Source organism: Helianthus annuus, chromosome 1 (genome assembly GCF_002127325.2).
Source record: "Helianthus annuus cultivar XRQ/B chromosome 1, HanXRQr2.0-SUNRISE, whole genome shotgun sequence".
In the NCBI taxonomy this organism is placed as follows: Eukaryota; Viridiplantae; Streptophyta; class Magnoliopsida; order Asterales; family Asteraceae; genus Helianthus; species Helianthus annuus.
In genome coordinates, this window is record NC_035433.2 from 131997375 (window position 1) to 132012921 (window position 15547).

Consider the following 15547-nt stretch of genomic DNA (forward strand, 5'->3'; position numbering starts at 1 on the left):
TCGTGGTAAGACGTCTGACACGGCCAAAGCATAACATGTAAGACAATACGCCTACAAAGGGGCGTGCTTAAACTTTATTAAACCATGGGCCATAAATTGTTTCCTTGGCAAAACTTGCCGGCCAAAAAGAAGTGAAAAAAGATGTCTTCCAAGAAAAAAAAAACATGAAACAGATGAAGGAAAAACGCATAAACTCTCGCACGCCTTCCTATCTTATTGGATAACAAATAGACCAAACTTTAGCTAACGCATGCCACCGTCATCCCCAATCCCATCACCAGCCAACTGACTGCAGTGAAATAACGAAAAGAAAACTATTAAAAATGTATACTATGTTTACGTATATATGCATCGAAAAGTAGTACGGGTTTTCATTACTAACACTAAGTGCAGACGGTATACCTTTCATGTGGGTCACTGTCAACTGTTTCTTCTGAATCCGAATCTGCATAAGCAGGCCTGGGAAGGAAAAGCACGAAACATTTATGTAGACGGTTATCCAAAATAAATATGCACAATTACATTGTTTATGGAAATCAGTCAATTATAGTTGAAAGTTTTTTTGTTGCTTTTCCATTTATAACGACACCAAGTTTATTTTTTTCAAAAGCCAACTTCTCCCCTTATATGTCTTTATACATTCGAAGTGATGCGTTACCAAGTTTTTTTATTCCTATTTTTTATCGGTTTTGATTTTTTATCTGTTACCCGATCCGCCCGTTTTGTAGTTATATCAAATGATCTAGTAGAATGAAACATAAAACTTTACAAGATAATATCTTAGGCCATGGGGTATGGGACGGGGGTTTGGGCGTGGGTTGGGGGAAAACGCCCAAGGCACCACCCCGGGTGGGCTTGGGTTGGGGCGTGGCGTGGCCCTTGGGGCTTGGCTTTCAAGCCGGGCGTGGGGCGGGGGGACATGCTAGCTGGCTTGCTCTTATTAGCTTGCTCTTTTTGTATTATTTTTTTAACAATCTGCCACACCCAACCCAAGCCCAACCCACGCCCCGCTTACCCCGAGGACACGTAACCAGGCGGTGGGGGGGCTCCCATTCCACGTGTCAACAAATGGCCCAACCCAAGCCCCACCATACCCCATGGTCTTATATTAACCTCCTTAACAAGCATGTTGAAAGGAAGAGAGATATAACAAAACCAAACAATATTCTAGAAAGAAGTCAATCGATAAAAAAAGCAAGTCATATACCTGTCTAAACGACTTATGAGGAGTTCTCCAAAATACCTAAAAAATTCAAAAGTAAACACTCAAACATTGGATAACATTGTAAAATAAGAGATTGTGAAATACACATGTTGTACTTTTTGTGATGTTCAAATTCAACATGTAAAGACTTACTGGGCTCTTTTTAATTGAACTACAACAATAATTGACATGCTAACATAACTATATTATTACATAATATTCTAACTGTTTAAATAAAACAATTTGCGAGCAACTACACATTTTTTAAATGAAGTTTGGGTGGCAAACCAGCCCTTTATAAGTGAAGGGTTGGAATGATCACTAAAAAGACCACACATGCTATACATGCTGATATAAACACAAATCTGCACATACAAATTGCAGCAAACTTGGATGACACATTTCATTGAGCACTTGGTAGGCATAAGTAAACCTTTCAGTCTTAAACATTAATGAAGCAATAACCAAAATCAATATAGATGCAAGTGAATGTAAGCAGTTGTAACAATTTACCTCATCATCCAACACCACATGCGTAGAAGGTACCGAGAATGGCGGAAATAACAGAAGCCTAAATCCCTAAACCTTCCATTGCTGGAATCCATAGCCACCGGAATGCCACCCACTGTTGTTCGTAGAACACCATCAACCGCCACTGAGCCCTAACCATACATGTGTCGCCGGAACCTAAAACCGTCCATCCTACTTGTGCACATCCATTTTAATTCGTTCAAACTCACTGGTGCTCTACCCGTTTCCGTCGATCGGTTACCTCAGACCACCAAGAACCCATCACAACCCAGATTAAATTGGTAAAACCCCTTGTGGTGATTGGAATACAACGACCCTATAGAGACAGACGATGAGAAAAGAAACTTGATTTATCAAGTCTTATTTTGTGCGTTTGGATGATGAAGGGTTTCATAGTTATTGACATTGAATTGAATAAATGATGAATTTAGTGTCGCTGGTTATCATAAATGCCTAAATTAATAAGAATTTTCTTTATAAATTTTAGTCATTTTAATAGTAATGTAGAAATGCAATTTTGCCCTTTTTAGTTTTTACTATGATAATAAAGTGTTGTACCATAAGCAATATAGCTTGTAATTACTTAACTTTTGCATGAACCCTTGTGAAATGCTTTATAATATAGTATTGAAAGACACAAATGTATTTAAGAGGCAAGGTTGTAAAAAAGTTGATATAACTAAATTTTTAAGTATATATAGATTTTAAGTCTAGTTTGTTACAATTATAATATTAATTTTATTAATTTGAAGAAATAATGTATTTAAGAGACTCATGTATTTAAGAGTCTCATTAATGAAGGTTGTAAAATAGTTCATATAACTAAATTTTTAATTATATATAGATATTTTTATTGTTTATTGTATTTCTAGTTTTTGATTCATGACACTTAACTATTAAAAATATATGTTATTTCACAAGAAATAAAAATATTCTATCTTGAAATCTCTGATTACGGTTACGCGTTCTCAGTTGCTCATGTTTTGATCGGAATATTTTGTGCTGTTTTTTTGGCCGTCACAACCGAGGCAACAACTGGCCCTCTTCCTTTTCTTCACTCTCCGGACCATCTGGTATGCAATAAAAGTGCCAATATTTTTTACGGCATTCCCACCTACGACAACGTACCAAATCAGCAAACAACTACGCTAATATAGTCCCACAAAATCTATCATTTTTTTGGAATTGAACGTCTTATCGTATTTTTTTTCTTTATACTGGTGTTAAAATTATGTTTAGTTTATGATTGAACTTTGAAATAATAAAGGCTACACGATACAAATGAGAAAAGAGGATGAAAGTGGTTCAATGACATATCTTGATGGAATATCGTACAATTACATCACGCTAGTCAACGAGTGTTGACCCAACATTGCTTCCATATGCTGGGATTAACACATATAAGTCGTATCCTTTGTAAACATTGCACAATCCTAGTTGGACAATTGAACAAAATGGCAATGTTAACTTGGGTATGCATAATTTTTCTGTGATCGTTTCTTCTCGCCAATCATCACGTAAGCAATATATTGAATTGTCGTTTTTTGTTTATGCTTTTTGATTTTGGTGTGATTAACAAAACAACAAGCTTACAAACTCCCTTTTGATTGGATTATAAAAAATGAAAAAACATTAAACTTTATTATTGTATCACTTATATGTAAGTATTACCTAAAATCCAAAGAAACCATGATGAACTATCAAATTAAGGATGTCATCTAACATATCCACATTGGCCGACTCTATAGCTTGAATCACGGCTTAGGAGAATCACTGGATTTGCCAAATCGAGTTTCCAAAGACGGTTCAACATATGATTTATGCTAATCGTCAACAATTGAGGTAAAATTATGACTTTGTATATGTCATACCTTATACCTATATACCTATACACCTAAATATCCATACGTAAACCATTACTCAAAATCAAGATGAAAAACAATGAGGTGTGGGATGCTATTTAGATATGACCAAGTAGAATCGTCATTGAATTAGAACTTGATATATTTTATAACGTCAGTTATCGGCAATGATCAAATGTGTTGCGGTTGAATAATCATCTAATACCATATGTGTAATTTCTTAAAAGAAAGGAACAAAGATGAGATTTGACTTTAGCATATGAAACTATGCTCGAGTAACAATATTCAACAACAATGCTACCGAGGGTATTATATGCTCGAGTAACGATATTTAACAATAATGCTACCGAGGTAAAATCCAAATGGTTACACCAAAAGCAACAACTACACTAAGGTTGGTTACTCATTAGACAATCTAACATGAAATAAGCGACAAGTAATGATTATTAGAGAATAACTAAGTTTAGGTAATGAGTTACTATTATTTATGAAATAATACTAATAATAATAATAAATAATTTATAAACATTTGGAATTAAATCATGGTTATTTAATTGATGTTTATAAAACGGGTTTTGATTAATTAGTCTATGATTAATTAATAAATTTAATTACACATTTAGAACCCCGTGTGTTACACGGGTTAAATAAATATAATTTTATATATTAAGTGATAAAAAAATATTTCTTAAAAAGAACTTGTGTGTTGCACTGGTTGAATAAAACGGTGTATTATAATGATTGAATAAAACTGTGTATAACACAAGTTGAATAAAATGTAATTTAATCGATTAACTCATACAGTCATCAAAATGAGTCTTAAAAATTGAATGTTGATGCACTGTTTATTATTTATAACATTGTACTTTGTTTTGTTTATTTATTATTAGGTTAAAACATATGTATTACACGTGGTTGGATCAATAAAATATTAAATTAAGTAGCTTTTAATAAGCGGCAACAATTGTACAACTGGGAGAAAAAGTATGAAAATAGTAAATGAGATATGTCCTTAAGGGGATAGCCTGGTGATAAAGTGGTGTATTCTCCAACCAAATGGTTAGGGTTGAGCAGAAAACTGAAATAAGTATAAGTTGTTCAAGCGTTTAACCCATACTTTTAGAAATTATTAATTTTATTCTTGAATATTAAGTATTTATAATAAAAACATCAACATGTTTATTTATAATTGAGATGATTTATATATTGCATACAACAATAACAAAATTTAATATATAAATTACATAATCTCCAAAGTATTATAAAAGAAAATGTCTTAAAAAAACTTTGGAGAAACATAAAAGAGATTAGAATGTTAGGTTTATGTGAACATTTTTAATTAAAAGGTTAAATATAATAACTTAAATGTAAACATATAAGAAAGATTCTTAAATTTAAATTATACTTTTTTTATTTTTGAATCTTACATAATTTTGTTTCAAAAACTGAACCGAACCGGTGATAAAACTGAAAAACCGAAACCAAACGGTTTTAAAAAGGCAAAAACCGACATTTTGGTTTTGGCTTTGCCCACAAACCGAACCGAACCGTACACACCCCTACAAATGGTAGTAGGTTCAAATCCTATTAAGAGCATGTGTGCAGTGGCGGATCTAGGATTTCGACCAAGCGGTAACGTTTTATAAATAGGCGGTAACGAAATCGAAAAAACGTCAAATTTTTCCAAAATTTACACTAAAAACGTCAAAAATTTTCTGACCAAGCGGTAGCGGAGGCTACCCCTTATTCACACATACATCCGCCCCTGCATGTGTGATATGATTTTAGCGTTAAAATAAAAGTAGATGAGATAAATGTTTTGTAGTATTCAAACATGGATCTAACTGGTATAGATATATCGCACCAATCACTACACAAACTATTTTTTTTTTACTATTCAGAACTAACAAAGTAATATACAAAACCCATGTAATATATGGGTCTTTTAAGATATAACTTTTTACTATTTAGTATTCAAAATTGCATTTATTCAACCCGTGTAAATATTCAGGGTTTTTAAACATATACCTTTTTATTATTATTTGAGTAAATTGCTAAAATCGTCCTTTAGGTTTGATCATTTTTGTCATTTTCATTAATATAGAATATAGTTTCTTATTTACAAAAAGGAACTAATGATATATATATATATATATATATATATATATTTCTTTTAATTATATATATATATATATTTACAAAAAGGAACTAATGAAATATATATATATATATATATATTTCTTTTAATTACCTCGAATGTTTATCAAGAAACATAATTATTAATTCAAAAAATTTATCTATAAGATTGTTATGGTTTGTTTCAAAATCTACTAATCTAATACTTCAATTAATATTAATAACTAATTATGTGATATAATGACTACTTTTAATTATAAATGATAAAAAATAAATATTTAAAATTAAATAGAAGAGAGCGCTTAAATGAATGACACGTGTCCCTTTAGAGGTTTCTTTTATTATATAGTATAGAAGATTATATACATCGGAAATATATATATTGATTTTAATAAATAGGGGAAGGTTCAAATGAAAACCACTTTTATTGCGAAAACTCGAAAACTAACTAAAAAAAACCTAAAAAACACACCAAAATTTTATTTTTTTACAATTTTTTTATTAAAAATCGCTAGTTTTTATATATAAAAAAAACTTTTTTTTAAAAAAAAATTATAGTACACATGTGTAGTACTATTACACATGTGTACTAGTACACATGTGCACTGCAAATTTTTTTTTTTTTTGAAAATTTTTTTATATAATTTAAATAGCGAAAATTGGTATGAAAAAAAAAATTTGGTATGTTTTTTAGACTTTTTTAGTTAGTTTTTGAGTTTTCGCGATAACTAGTGGTTTTCATTTGAACCTTCCCCTTAATAAATAAGTGGTTAACTTATTAAACTTTCTAATCGTTAGATAATTGTTTAATTCAAAATTATATACTTATAATTATTATTATTATTATTATTTCAAAATAAACATAAAACCCTATAATCCCGTGTAATAAACATGGAGGACCCATTAGAGTTTGACATAGATTAGGATTGTGTGACTATATATATAAAAGTAGGAATAGATTAGAATTGTGTGACTATATATATAAAGATCAAGGGTCTCATCAAAAGTTGTAAAGACCACATGTTATTCTAAAACACCTCACGCCACCTCATTGCACGGCCCGACCAAAGCCGGCTACCAAACTGTCGTCGACCGTGCCATCGAGCAACAACCACTGCGTCGACTACATGCGTCGTCACCATCATCAACCAACCAAAGCCGGATTTTTCTCAAATGGTTTTGTGAGAGGAATTCGAAGGTGTTTGGATTGTTTCGTGTTTCGGATCAAGCGACTAAGTTTTTTCAAGATGTTTCGCGGATCACAATCTATTACAACCAACTAAGATACACGTTTCTGAAACACCATATGGCTGTTTCTATTTGGTTTTGCATCCGAACTGCTGGTGGGCGATCCTAAGTTTGGGTTGGATCGATTCGTACACATATTTCCGCTGCTACATAAAATTTAAAATCGTGTGTACAAAACCCCATATCATTCGTGTAGTTTACTCATATTATAAAGCGTGTGAAAAAATCCCATATCATTCGTGTAGTTTACTCATATGTCTAAAAGATGTTTTGTTTGTGGATATTTCTTTAAAGACCAAGGGAATCATAGCAAATAGTTAACATTTTTCGTCAAAATTTATTTCATCATTTGTTTATCATTGTTTGGTCTAATAGACGAAATGTTGCCACACTCTTCTTCCTAAAGCCAATTTCCTACTCTGTGTTATATGCTATTCGGGATGGAGTTCACGTCGTTGCTACCCGTTCCCTCATCTTGCGCCACATCATCTTCACCTCAGGCTTGCCCATCCCGTTTCTTCCCTAGAGCATTCCGCCCATCCCAACGTTTAAACCGCATCACGTGTCGCAAGGCATATCGTTGTAAACGCAAGGCATAAATAGAAATCAACATTCATAACCATATATAAATGAAATAACATTGTAAAATCCTCATATTGAGCAATCTTGTAGGCCTTACTTCCGGAATGAAAACATATGCCTAAGTGTGAACGGGGGGCATGAGTGGAGTCACCGCGCGGTAACACTGCCGCTAGCCCCCCATTCCACGCGGTAAACCATAAAACGCGGTGACTAGTTACCGCTTGAGGAAAGAGGAGAGAGAGTGGGGTTAATGGTAGGTCCCACTCTCTTTCAACCAACCATAGTTTTTTCTTTTTCTTTTTTTAAGAAAAAATTATCTGGGTGAACCACCCGTTGTGATCGAGTCTAAAATGTGGTAGTGGAGAGTGGAGTGCATGCTTTAATTGGCTTTGGTGAGAGTTTACCACTCCCCACAAGGTGACCACCCCTCTCACCCTAACCCCACCAGGTGAAATTTCGGTCATGTTCACTACTAGTACCTATAAGAAAGAGATGGCAAAGTGAGTGGGTCGTTAAAGAATGAGTCAAAACAAGTTAACTTTTATATGACTCGGTGCCAAGTTGATCCAAACCCTTCTTGGCCTAAACATCAGCTTTTTTTAGAAATAACTAGTATTGCTAGATGTCATTACAAAAACATAATTTTAGTAAGATATTTTTATTAATAAAATGATTCACAAGGTTTCATAGATTGAAAACATACTTTGGGACACTTTCTAAGTTTCAACCTGTTTTGACCCATTTCCTTTGAAGCTTCACCATCGTATTTAGTAGATGCGTTTTTACCACTTTGCGGTTGAACCCTGTCATTCTCAAATAAGAGATCCTCTTATAAAGGTCCACTTACAACGCACTAGTCATCAGACCTGTAAATGCAAAGAAAAAGCTAATGTTTTTAGCGTAGGACTTATAAATTCAGGACTCGCAAAAGTAAACAAAAGAAAAGAAACAAACCTTTAAACATGTATCAAACATCGCAACCGAACAGCAAAAACTCTCCTCCAAATGGTCAAGAAAAGTATGACTCACCGCCATCAGGAAAGCGATCATCGAAATAAACCTTTGAATATGTATCAAACATGGCAACATTGACTCACTCTGAATGCTTAGATCATAACATCTTAAGAATATATATAAATTAACTATTATTACTAGAAAATTCCAAGAGGGTTGGTTAATACACATTTGCACGCGAAAAAAAAAAAACACACCGAAATCACACCAAGAAATAATAATAATGTACAATCCTTTTGAGACCTTGCAATCATATTTCATGATAAAGAAAGCAATAATAAACACACACAATAATAAGTGATTCAACAGGGTCATCTGCCTTTGCAGGAACCTTTAAAGACTGGCACTAGTGTTGAACAAGATGACAACCCACTTGTTCTTTCCCGACACGGTTTTGACTTTTGGCCGTTACTTTCATGTTTTGTCTTGCAAGTCTTGTCAACGTTTCATTTCTGCAACAAACCAGTATTTCGAACGTATTGTTAATGTAACAAATCATTAGCATGTGTACATACATGATTTATGATTAGCATATAGATGGCAAAAGAACCCGAACCCGACAGAAAACCCAAAACATTTGAGCCGGGTATTTGCATACGGGCCAGGTATGGGACTGGTTTTAAGGTTTTCGTAGTTTTGGGACAGTTATAGTATTAGATTATACCCACCCGTAGGGCTGTAAACGAACCAAACATTCAACGAACAATTCATGAACCGTTCGGTGGGAAGTTCGTTTGTGTTCACTCGTTTATTAAACAAACGAACACGAACAAGAAATTTCATTCATTTAGTTAGTTTTTTTGAACGGCCAACAAACTCAATCCCAAGTACTCTCGGGGCACCCACTGGACAAACGGAGTACTCCGAGAGTAACCCGAGTCCACCACCAATTCCGGGGAAAACCCGGTAACCCACCCGCCTGTAGGCACGACGGTGAAATTACCGGTAAAACCCGTTTGGCTCAAGGATCCAACCCAGGTTTCCCTGGGTCTCCTATCATTGCCCACCAATGCCTCACTCTGCACCATGTGGGAGTCGAACCTGAATCTCTCAAGAGAAATGCAAGCCCTCCACCACTTGATCTAGAGACCATTGGCATTTAGTTAGTTAAATGAACGAACATGAAAAGAGGCCGCGTTCGTTCATTTATGTTCGTGAACGTTCGGTAACGTGTTCGTTTATGTTCGATAGTTCATTAGTGTTTTTAGTTTTTATATTTTATCTAAATACTTCAAAATTCCGACAAATAAAATATTCAATAAGTGTTAGTGTATTATATATTCTAAACGCTTGTTCGTGTTCGTTTGTTACCATTTGTGTTCATCAACGTTCGTTTTCGTTCATTGCCTAAAATTAACAAACGAACACGAACACGTTCATTTCCTTAACAAACGAACACAAACATAAAATCTTGTTCAGTAAGTATTCATGAACAATTCGTAAACACATATATTTCTTAACAAACGAACACGAACAAGGTTTGTTCGTGTTCGTTCGGTTCCTTGCAGCCCTCCGCCCGATTACCCAACCCGTTTACCCGCATCCAAACTGAATATATTAATATGTTATATAATCTAAATGTATATAACAAATATATTCAAAAGAACTACCTCTTGTAGAATGTTTATCGATCTTATCAGTAAGTCCCTCATCGTTTTTCCATTCACCGTCATCATTATTCCTCTCTTTTCTACCGTCATTTCCCGCATCACTTTCACTAGCGGTTTCCCACTCGGAATCATCAGACCCTTGCCCATAAACATCACCGACATCAGCCTCACAATCAATCCCCCCATGTTTAATCGCAGCTTCCCGAAACAACCAAGCAGCACGCATCTGCTTTTTAACCAACCGTTCGGCATAATCCGGCACTTTATTCTGCCTAGAAGACAAATCAGGATCCGTAGATTGAGAACATTCGTTTATAAACAAAATCGCATCCAATAAGCTTTCTTTAGCCAACCCTAACATATCATAAGCCTGTGCTCTTCTCCATAAGCTTTTAGCATGTCGGTTAACTGGATTGTGAAGACAAAGCGCACGTGTAGCATCACTTATAGCGCTTAACGGTTGTTGCAGTAATAAATAACATTGTGCGCGATTGCTGTATAATACGACTCGTTCTTTTTTAGATCTTACGGGGCATAACGCGAGTGCCTCTGAGTATTTTGACGCTGCTCCGGCGATATTTCCCGATGAAAATAAAGAATTGCCTTCGAGTTTTACTACCAGTGCTGCAGCTTGTTTGATGTGGAGATCCTCTTTTGGCATGCTTTTTTCCCATTTGAATCGCTCTTTTGAATGTAATATTTCTTCGACGTCTTCTTTTATTCGGTTACTGATTGCATTGCGACCTGTTCCGTGTGATTGAATACATTCTTGAAGAACGTTAAGAATGGAATCTCCGAGCTTTTTGTGATCCCCGAGAGTTGAGATCTCTGCCAGGTCCAGAACTGCAGGTGCTGCCTTTTCTATAACCTAATATAACATATTATTACACCACGCGTAAGAATTTATATATCACGAGTTATAAATCAAATGTTCACAAGATCATATTTACTCCAATTTAGTACAGGGTAAAGTTTCCAACATCCTTCATTTAACCATTTCAATTTCAATTTGTGTTAAAGCTTGACAAACTTCTTAATTTTTGTATTAATTATGTTTATGATAATTATGTCAACCTTGGTTTAAAAAAGCGCGAGGCGCTCCGAAGCGTTTTGGTTCCAAGAGCTTTAAGCAAAGCTTCAAGCGCGAAGCGAGAGCTTCACGTATACGAAGCGCTCAAAATTAAAAAAAAATAAAAAAAAATATTTGTACACATCAATATGACATATTCTGCTTGTTAATCAATAATAAACAAAAAAAACATGATTAAAAACACACTTAACACATCAAAAACATAATTAAAACATAAATTAAATTCGATTATTGGAGAAAGTATGAAGAATCGATGGAGAAGAGGGAGGGAGGGAGCGGCTGAAGATGTTTACTAACGTTCTTTTTTTTTTTAGGGTAGCAGGCCTCAATTAAATCCTATTAAAGACTATTGGGCCTAAATTAGAAACCTAAATCTGACCTGATTGGGCTGAAGCATCGCTTCAAACCAATGTGCTTCAGGTTTAAATCGCGCTTCACGTGATTTGTCGCCTCAGAGCAAAAAAAGCGACAATCCTAGCGCTTCATCGCCTCACGCTTTAAGCTCGCTTTTTTAAACCAAGATGTCAACTATGTTTGGATAGTTATGTTAAGAATTTTTGTGGTTTCTTTCAGATGAAAAATGCAATTTTTATTTTAAAATAAATATATAACGTTCGTTTGTGTTCATTTATGTTCATGAAGTCATGAACATCTGTTTGTGTTCGGTAAGTGTTCATAAACATGGTCATTTCCTTAATGAACTAACACGAACAAGAATCTCATTCAGTAAGCGTTCATGAACAAGCTCATTCAGTTCGGTTACAAGTTACAACCCTAATTATAGAAACATTTTTCAGTATAGTAGATATTAGTATTACCTTATGGGAGGTATTGGGATCTTGAAGCAACCATAGAAGACAATCGATAGCCATATATTGCCAGTCATCCGACGATCGTGCAATATTACACAACGCCTCAATTACGCTAGGGCAGCTGCTAACAGGCCCTCTTCCGAACTTATGATGACAAATCGTTCTTAACAAGCCGATACCCGCAGGTGAATTTTCATTAACAAGCCCACCCCACATACCCGGAAGTTTCACAAGAAACTCCGGGTTGCATATCGTAGAAATAAACTCGGGTTTAAAAGCAAAACAGTTTATAAGTTGAAGCGACCAACACTGTAACTGACTAGCCCATTCCTCCGCTTTCCTCGACTCCATCTCTACGCCACCCATACCCCGTGTCAGAAGATCGCAATGGTAACTAAGTCTTCGGTCCGCATACTGATAAAAATGAGAATAAACGATCTCAAGCGAACTCATTGCTAACTGGATACAAAGTTCGAGAATCTCCCCGTGACTCGCTACAGCCGGAAACGTGCTCGCGTATGTCGCTAAGTGTCCCAAAGCACGTACCGCAACTCTTTGTTCGACCCATGTTAACCGACCCCGTAAAAGTTCAACTAATGGTGGGATTACACCAGCGTTAACTGCGGTTTCGGCAAAATCTTCCATGTTCATGGTGTAGGATCCGATTATGTGAGCAGCGTAATAAGGTATGTAAATGTTTTGATCGTGAGATAACCAACGGCGGTTCTTTAAGCCCTTCCAGATGAGTGCGGCCATGCATTCGAATATACCTAACTCGATAAACTCTGGATCGTTTGGATGCGCCATAGCGGTGTTCCAAAGGCCACTTATTGGGAGAACTTGACCGTCGTCGTCTTGTGAAGGAAGCTCTCGGAAAAATTTCATGATGCTGGTTCTTCGTTTGTTCGGGTTTCCTTCTTTCATGACGCAAAAGAAACATCCAGGGTATGGGCAGTCGGGGATCAGTTTGTCCATGCTCATAAAGTTGATTTCTCGAAGTGTTCAAACAACGAAACCGATAAGTTATAAATCTTCAAATGCACACTGCATTAGAAACAAGGTCAGAAAACACTGATCAACAAAAAAAATAGTGGTGTCAGGGTAACGCGATAACATGAAAAAAAGATATAACATCATATGACAACATAGAGACATAAATACATGAAGACGATCACATATGAAAAGTGCACCTAAAGAGTACGACATCTAATCCCCTAAGACAAAGCTCAGACACATCCCCCTAACATCATATAACGAAACTGTTCCAACTTCCAACTATTTCAGGCAAAGTAAAGTCACACCATCTATGTTGGGTGATTTGGTGTGGAGGCCCGATCAAGGGAGGGCGGTCGGCCCACACGTCTTATATTTAGCAGTAAATTAGATTTTAGTTTAGCCGGTCCTAATTATCTCTATGCGGACTTGGGTCTAACTTGTGGATTAAGTTTCCTAACCCTTGATTAGTCTCTATATAATGATTGCTTTGTGTTTGTGCTAGTAATTCCTTGTAGCACTCAAATAACAAAAGAAACCCTAGTTGCAGACATAACCACTTTAAATCTTCGTGTTCGTTGCGTGTGTGTGTGTGTGTGTGTGTTTGTTTTAATCTTAACAAGACAAATCTGCACAGTTGCAGATCTAAATAACAAGCCAATTACTTTGTAAATTTCAAAATGTATATAACATAAAAAATGTCTAACTTTGAAATATATTTTCCCCAAAACCATGTCTAATTCAAAATTATAATCATACGAACTACCTATTACAAATCTAGAACATTCAATAAGTCAATAACACTCTTAAACCTAAAACATCATTATAAACGGCGGACAAAACTACACGTTAAACCGGTAGGTTTAAAGCAGACATAATTGAACTAACTACCGTTGAAGAAACAGTTAATGAGTGCAAATTGTTACCAATAGCGATTGAAAGAGAAATTGAAGAGGATATGAGTATAGTAAGAGCGGTAGCGTCACCTGATGTTCACGGCATCGCCGGAATCTGAGACGGCGGAGGAATTGATGGTGGTCGGAAGTGGCGATCACCGAAGGGGAAGAGCAGTGAGAGCGGTGGTGGTGATTTGGGGAATTGGAGCCTCAGTGTCAGTGAGGGGTTTTGTGATTTGAGAAAGGGTTATTTCAAAATATTAGGAGCTATGTGTAATAATTGTATTCATTTAATCTCATAAATATTTGATGTACTGTATATGTATACGTTACAAAGCTATGTAAAAAAAAAAAAAAGCATTTATGTTGAAATTTAGTTTTCTTAAAATGATAATTATAAATAAGTTAATATCTCCATAGAAATAATTATTAACAGGACTGTAAACGAACCGAACGAATATGAAAAAGGCTATGTTCGTGTTCGTTCGTTAAGAAAATTAACATGTTCATGAACTGTTCACGAACGCATCCCGAACATAAGTTTATGTTCGTGTTCGTTCGTTAAGAAAATTCAATTGTTCACGAACTGTTCGTGAACACTGGTCTCGAACACAAACGAACGCAAGCAAATAAAAACAAACGCAAACGAACATTTAACTTGAAAATAAAAAAATAAAAACATTGTTATCCTTAAACATTGGATATAAGTAGTTAAATACAACCATCAAATGATAAATCAAAACATAACAAGTCTACTAGACCACTAAACGATGAATTAGGTTTAACTAATTTAGACATAATTATCCCCAAAAATGTCTTGGGATGTCCAAATTTTAGCTAACTTAGAAAAAAATAAGGTTTCAAGTTTTCAATATGGTTAGATAAAAGGTTTATTATTTATTATTTTTTTTTATATAATCAAACGGACACGAACGAACGTAAATGAACATATTACCAAACGTTCACGAACGTAGTCGAACGAACGAGACCTGTGTTCGTGTTCGTTCGTTAAGCTAACCGAACGAAATTTTTTGTTCGTGTTCGTTCGTTAAGCTAATCGAATGGACATAAACGAACTTCCCGCCGAACGGTTCACGAACTGTTCACTGAACGTTCGGTTCGATTACAGCCCTAATTATTAAGAATAGAGCGATAGTAAATTTTAATATGTTAAAATTTATCATGGGACACATGACAACGAAGGTGTTTTCATTATTTTTTTTATCTAAACGGAATTTAGGGTGTAAGGGGTGGTTACATTTCCTCAACTCTCCACCCAGCCAATGATTTCTTGTCATGTTAATTCCTTACTCCAACTTTCTACTTGCCTTTAGACCGTGGGGTATGGTGGGGCGGGGGTTTGGGGCATGGGTTGACACGTGGCTTGGGTGAGCTTCGCTGGGGTGATCACATTGAAGACGGTATGGTGGGGCGGGGGTTTGGGGCGTGGCCAGCCCAAACTTTATTTTTAAAACAAAAAATTTAAATTTATTAATAATGTTTTTTAAATAAAGAAAATTATATAAAAAAATTCTTAGTGCTTGTAATATTTTTTCTTTATCTCTTCTC

At 35.3% G+C, this 15547-nt stretch overlaps 1 protein-coding gene and 1 long non-coding RNA gene across 3 annotated transcripts; both read right to left on the reverse strand.

Moving 5' to 3' along the window:
- Positions 1 to 38: 38 nt before the first annotated feature.
- Positions 39 to 1417, reverse strand: LOC118480181. 2 transcript variants are annotated; one of them, XR_004861809.1, is made up of 4 exons: positions 1358 to 1417; positions 1208 to 1243; positions 403 to 459; positions 39 to 289 (listed from the first exon to the last, which is right to left on the reverse strand). It is a non-coding gene; the product is annotated as an uncharacterized LOC118480181 (long non-coding RNA). The 2 variants fall into 2 exon arrangements; XR_004861808.1 differs by lacking the exons at positions 1208 to 1243; positions 1358 to 1417 and having other exon boundaries at positions 403 to 493.
- A 7252-nt stretch (positions 1418 to 8669) lies between these two features.
- LOC110878426 lies at positions 8670 to 14248 on the reverse strand. The gene is made up of 4 exons (XM_022126727.2): positions 14069 to 14248; positions 12096 to 13133; positions 10188 to 11055; positions 8670 to 9029 (listed from the first exon to the last, which is right to left on the reverse strand). Exons 2-4 carry the CDS (start codon positions 13068 to 13070, stop codon positions 9016 to 9018), a joined length of 1857 nt encoding a protein of 618 aa, XP_021982419.1. The 5' UTR covers positions 13071 to 13133; positions 14069 to 14248; the 3' UTR covers positions 8670 to 9015.
- Between the last annotated feature and the right edge of the window lie 1299 nt (positions 14249 to 15547).